This window comes from Crocodylus porosus, unplaced genomic scaffold (genome assembly GCF_001723895.1).
Source record: "Crocodylus porosus isolate Cpor-Errol unplaced genomic scaffold, CroPor_comp1, whole genome shotgun sequence".
NCBI lineage: Eukaryota > Metazoa > Chordata > Crocodylia > Crocodylidae > Crocodylus > Crocodylus porosus.
In genome coordinates, this window is record NW_017728948.1 from 64,451,186 (window position 1) to 64,457,992 (window position 6,807).

The 6,807-nt window shown below is 44.6% G+C and overlaps 1 protein-coding gene across 1 annotated transcript in view; it reads right to left on the bottom strand.

Moving 5' to 3' along the window:
* The window catches only part of BANK1 (B-cell scaffold protein with ankyrin repeats 1), a 346,310-nt gene that overhangs the window by 38,916 nt on the left and 300,587 nt on the right, over positions 1-6,807 (bottom strand). Inside the window, exon 11 of the mRNA XM_019553351.1 lies at positions 6,287-6,574. Coding sequence (XP_019408896.1) covers positions 6,287-6,574 — 288 coding nt within the window. The remainder of the gene's footprint in view (positions 1-6,286; positions 6,575-6,807) is intronic.

The following is a 6,807-nucleotide window of genomic DNA, read 5'->3' on the forward strand; positions in this document are numbered from 1 at the left end:
AGACTAAACAGGCAGCAGTTCTCACCATGCTGGACACAGCTGCCTCCAGCTGGTAGCTCTGTTGTGGTGGGCAGAGTGGGGAGGGAAGGGGAGTGGTGGGGGGAGATCAATGCCCCCACAGTGAGAGAGGGATTAGGGCTGGGGCTGGGGCAGGGACAAGCTGCCCAGCTGGGACAGGGGGGCCTGGGACTTGGGGAGGGGGGCTCCCACCACTGCGTGCCACCACGCATCACCAGTCCGGGAGGGCATGGCAGCAGGAGTGTGCCCCTGGATCTGCACAGGGCAGGCTGAGCCAGGCTCCAGATGGGCGGCACAAGGCACTGGGAGCGGGGGCTCTGCCTTGCTGCCACTTGTCCAGGTGGGGCAGGGGAGTGTGGGATGCAGTCACAACAGCGCTGGGAGCAGGGGTGCTGCACTGCTACTACTTGCCCAGCCGGGGAGCTGGGGGTGGGGCATGATGCAGGCACAGCTCGCTCCAGATGGAAGGCACTGGGAGCAGAGGCTATGCCCTCCTGCCACTTACCCGGCCAGGGTAGGCAGGCGCAGGACAGTGCCACTGCGCTGCCTCACACAAGCGGCGCACAGCAGTGGAAGCCACTCTAGCCTCCCCACACTGCCTGGAAAAGCTGTGGCTTCACCCCACCGTGCCCCGGCTGGGCGAGCAGCAGCAGGACATGGTGGCAAGTGCATGCACCCAGATCAGAGAGGGGCTATGGGGAATTTTAGGGTGGCTGCAGCCCCCCCATAGTACACGCTCCACTGTGCTCTGTGGGGTGGGTGGAGTGAAGACTGTGCTCTGGGCTGCTGCTGGGGCTAGCCACCTGGAGCACAGCCCTGGCTCCACCTGCCCTGTGAAGCACAGCCCAGCCGTGGATGGCTGGGGCTAGCCTCTGGGAGCGCAGCCTGGCCCAGCCTACCCTGTGCAGATCCAGGGGCAGACACCTGCTCCCATGCCCTCCTGGACCGGTAACTGTAAAAGGGCACAAGCTCACTCCCATTCCTACTAGTGGTTGTGCGCAATGGTGGGAACCCTCCTCCCCAAGTCCCACGCCCCCATTCCCTGGCTGGGCAGCTTGTCCCAGCCCCAGCCCCAATTCTTCTCTTGCTGTATGGGTGTTGAACTCCCCCCCCCATGCCCCTTCCCTCCGCACTCTGCCCACCACAACAGACTTAACAGCTGGAGGCAGCTGTGTCCAGCGTCCTTGAGGAGTATTGCCTGTTTAGTCTATGGTCGAGTCTCTGAATTGGTGCTGAATCTCTCTGAATCAGTTTGGAGGTTTCCTATTTGATTCAGAGCTTCTAATGGGTTGACCAATTCGATTCAAATTTGGAGATTCAGCCATCGAATTGGGCCGAATCTCCTCTGAATCTAATCAGCTACTGAAGCTTCACACGGCCCTAATATACACCTCTTTTCCAGATTCATAAAACAAATCTAGCTTTTTTGAGCATCCTTACAGTACATTCAGTGCTTCACTGAAAGTTATTTCCACATGTGAGTTAATGTTCATCTGAATTCATGGTTCTAGTTAGAGTTAAAAACAGTCTGCAGGGATGTGAAATAGGAGCTCCATTACCAGGAGACACTAGCAGATGGCAGAATAGCAGGAAAAAAGCTTAATTAGTGGAACTTCAAGACCATTAAAAAGGATAAATTGTCATTAACAGTTGTGGAATTAAAAGTTTAGATGGAATCAGGTAAATTATAATGAGCCATAAAGTCAATTGACTCCCTCACTGCCATCTAAATAGAAATGCTGCTGCCACTGCCAGGAGGCAGTTGTTTTTGAACTTTGGGTGGACTAAGAATAACTTGCCAGGGTTGGCACCCCCCTTTTCAAAATCCTAGATCCATCCATGGCCCTGGCATTTGCTGGACAAGGAGACCATCCTGTGTGGAAGGAGCACTGATCTCTCCTTTGTGGTACTCTTTGAGGATAAACTGTCCTGTTCTACTTGTCTCAAATATTTAATCTGCTGCAGATTTGGCACTGGACATCCCAAATGTCTACTGAAGTTTTTGCTGAGAAATCTCCAGTGGTTTAGGAACAACTGTGATCTTTGGCTTTCAAGTGAAGGTGAACTGTGGCCTAAGTATTTTAAATGGATATTTTGATTAAAATGAAGAGTAGTGAATGACTGTTTGTGTGTAGACCTCACAGCCCATTGTTTAGGAAATTTTCAGACTTAGGGAGGTAAATCTGATCATTAATCCTACCCCAGTGCTTGTATCCTGCTTAGCCCTCTCCTTTTCTTTTTTTTTTTTAAATACAGTTGGAAGGAGGAGAATAGAAGACTAAGGGGGGAATTTGATAAATGTCTTCAAATACCTGAAGGGTGGTTATATATATAACGAGGATATATTATTGTTTGTGGCTGCAGGAGATGGGACAAGGATCATAGCAGGAATGGTTTCAAATAGAAAGGGAAATTTAGGTTGGTTATTCAAAAAATCTCTCACGATGACCACAGATCATCGGAAGGCAGAGCTGGAAGGGACCTTATGAAGTCATCAATCCAGGAGTGGCAAACAAATGGCACTGACAGCCTCTGTGTGGCATCCCACAGACTGGGGAGGGAACAGGCAGCACAGTGGCAAACAGGTCAGGGATCATAAACCACAACAACAAACTGGGTAGGGGAAGAGTGGTCCTTAGGGAGGGGGAAGGGCTAATTCATGGCACACCTGGAAAAAAAGATTGGCTCCCACTGATCTAGTCCAATCCTTTGCTCATGGCAGGGTCATTCCTAAACTATCCCAGCCAAGTGTCTACTCTTGAAAATTCCCACAGATATTGATTCCTCCATTTCTCTAGGTAGTCTATTCCAATGCTTGTCCATACTCATAGGCAGAAAGTTCTTCCTAATTTCCAACCTAAAATTTCTCTGTTGTAGCTTGAGGCCATTACTCTTAGCCCTGTCCCCTATGGCCACAGAGAATAGGCTATTGCCATACTGTGGCAAAGCCCTGGAACAGTCTAGAGAGGTTTTAAAATTTCCAGTCTTAGAAGTTTTGAAGAGCAGGTGAGACAGACATTTGACTGGGTTGATCCTGCTTTGAGCAAGGAGCTGGACTAGATGACCACCTGAGGTCTCTTCTAGCCCTACTTTTCTATGATTCTGTGGTATAGATGGCTATGCAAATCCATATACATTTCTAACCATTGATAATTATCTGTATCTATACATAACCAGCTATATTAATCTATCGCTAGCCACATACATCTATAGTCCTCTGTGTCAATTTATTATAATTGTGTCAGTTGATAGGTATAGATTGGCTTTACATATATGGCTCTAGATTGATATAGGTGGCTTTTTGAAAAACTGTTTGGTATAGGTAGCTATGACATAGCTGGTAATAAATGGAGAATCAACAGCCAGTTACATAAACTTGTATTAATCAATAGGTATAGATGGCTAATCTATATCAATCTATACCTAGATACTGATTTAAATAGCTAGGTATAGATTGACAAGACTATTTATATACATCAATATCCAGCTCTGTCAATTTACATTCACAGATAGCTAGGCATAGGCAGTTATTGATTGATATAGTCATCTATATCTAGCTATTTTATTTAGTGCAAGCTATATCAATCTATCCCAATCAATTAGCAGTGATTGCAAGTGATATAGGTTATAGATATATACAACTTTGCCAGTCTAGGCAAATTGATATCCAGCTATAGCTGTATACCTACAGCTATATATAGCTGTATACATGACATAAGGGGTTCAGGGAGGTATGAGCTTTCACAGGCAACAGCCTACTTTGTCAGATGCCCTTCAAGGACTTGCAGAAAAAAAAGCTTGTATATAAAAGGGAGAGGGACAGGGGGAAGGGACACTGAGAGACTCTCACTAAGAGAGAGACACTAATTAAGCCTCAATTCTAGAAACACCACAAAAGCCCATGGCAGAGCACTTTAACCTCCCTGGACATTCCATCACTGATCTCAGATGAGCTGTCCTCGGACAGAAAAACCTTTAAATACCAACTTAAACGTGACATTGCAGAACAAGATATCTTGCACGTACAAGTATTAACCATAGTCACAACAGGAGCCCATGGCTTCTTATCCCATTACCTGGACTAGCCATTAACTCAGGTGTTGACTGCTTTGTTCATCTCAACTTATCTAAACCACCCACATATTACCACTTTTAGCCACCCTGCCATAACTTCTGCCATCTGTAAAACTCTATGGGTAATTATTCCACTAAATTTAGGAGAGGCTTCAGATGCAGAACTCAGTAATTTTGGGCACAGCCTTTGAAGAAAAATGTAGCTGAATTGCAGAGAATTTACAGGTGAGAAACAACAATGATGAGGCTTAAAGAACATGATCTGTGCAGAAAGACTGAAGGAAATGGGAGGGAGACAGCACATACACCTTCCTTGTAACATAGCTTTCAGGTCCCTTTACAATGCCTACACCTTGAGGATAAGGACTTTCTTCTTCACTACTATTCAACTTGTTTCAGATGCCTTCAGCCACATTCAGCAAGTGTTTGTTCAGAATGAGTAGAGACTCTGGTGAAGCTCTGCTGGTCAGAGACAGTTATAACTCTTTACTTGCCGCACACCTATTGCACAGCCTATTCTCGTTTCAATTTCCAATTCTTATGAAGTAGATTAAGCACCCGAAACCTCATCTGTTACGTCAAGTAACATTGATATGAAGAAAGGAATTTCATTTGTGGAACGTTTACTGTAATATTTAGAGATGGGTGAGCGGATCTGGATAGTACACAAACTGAATTTGAGATTAATTTTTAGTTTAATTTGTTGCTTTCATGCAGTGTTTTCATGCTCTTTTCATAATTTTTCTGTAAGATCTAAAGTGCTTGAAATCTTAAAGAATCTATGCCCATGAGATTTTTCAACCCAGTTTTTCAAAGTCAAAATTTCAGATCACTTTGATGAGTTTGCAAAAATAAATATTTTTATCTAAGCCTCAGTTGTAACAAAATGAGTATTCATATGAGTGAACCTTCTAAGGTTCACTCATTGCCAGTCATACAGTTATTTCTATCCACAAAACTCTGATACCATTTAATATTAATATCATGCTGCATTTAGATTTTGAGGAAGAAATATACTGTGTATGTTTAGGATATCAGCAGTCTGACTAAGCATTCTCAGCTCCTATAGGACCTTTTCCCAGCTTTTCCTTCTCAGGTCAATAACAAAGAAAAGCGGCACAGACAAAAGGAAAAATTAGTGAAGGCCCATAACCCAAAATACAACTAATGTCGTAACCAGTGATCCACGTGGGTGCATCCAGATGAGTGCAGACATTTGTTTTCCTGGGGACAAGTAGCAGTGACACAAGTTGTGCCACTGCTACTTGTCCCTGGGGAACACCCATGCCATACACTTTCTGGTGTGTGGCAGGTTACGCTAGGTAGAGTAGGGGAGGCTGGTGCCAGCAACTGTGCTGGCCCCAGCAGCTTTACCTGGGATCCTGGGGATCTTCTGGGGCTGCAGACACTGCAAGAAGCCTGGCTGACAGTTGAAGTGTGGCTCCGGGCAGCTGGGCTCCTGTTTTTGGCAGTGCACATTGCTGCCACATGCGCTATCCCACTTCTTTTTGGCATGGGTTTTTTTGACCCTGGGACCTCCAGGGGTCAAACCCACCCTCTTCCCTCCCCCCGCATTGTAAGATAGCAGTGTGGTGAACGACTGCATATGCGGCGTGTGGTGCCGCAGAACTGTCTGGACACAGCTCATAATTCTCAATGAATATAAACTTACAAAATATAGCATTACCTAAACTTAAATTTTATGCAGTATACAATTTTTTAAAACCTGTATAACAAATTTTAAAATGATGGGATTTGATATAATAGTTCAGTTGCATTAAGGAAAGCTATAGAGATGGGGCAGGGAAAAGGGACAACTCCAGCAGTATTTTCCATACTACTTACTTAGACAATATGTTTCTTTCTTTGCCAAACCACAAGACATATAAAGCATTATGGATCAGATCCTCTAGCTTATATAGCTCTGCTGATTTAAGATAATTGAGGAACTGGACCAATAATTCATTTTCCATCACACCTTGCTAGTAATTTAAATGCTTTTGATTACACTGAGATAATTGGCAACAGCTATGGATACTGTTCAATGTGAGAAGAGGCTGGCTCAAGTTCACTAAGCCAATGAATGCATTTTAGTTTAAAATAATCTTTAAGGAAACAAATTCTGTTCATATACAGACACATATAACTTGAGCCTCTAATACCTGATAATAAATACCATTACTCAGATATCTACCTTGTACTATGTATGGAGTGTTCTCCTCTTTGACTGGGGAAAACAAGGGACGAGGGGTAGGTGCTGGTGGCCTGTTCATGATAAATGATCTGCGTTCCGTTCTTCTCTCATCAGAAGCAGCCAGTATCATGTCGTACACACCATCCTCCAACGTGGCAAAAGTGTATGGATCCTCCTCATCCTCTTCCCTCTGTACTTCCTCAGCTATATCTTGTTCTTCTCCATGGTATGCTTCTAGATGTCCACTGGTGTGTTCCCTTTCCTTTCTGTCTTCCACCAGTTTAGTAACTGCAATAGAGAAGTTTTCAGTCTTCCAAATCTCCAAAGCCCAAAACTCCCATATCTAAATGTGGGCACTTAAATTCATACTTAGGCACCAAAATAAAAGTGGTTTAATTCTCAAAATATATTAAGAACCCCAAACTATCATCCAGTTCAGTATAGGTCAATAAAAAGTCCTTTTTTAAATACATAGGGGGCAAAAAGAAGGTCCTGGGTAATGTGGGGCCCTTGCAGGACGC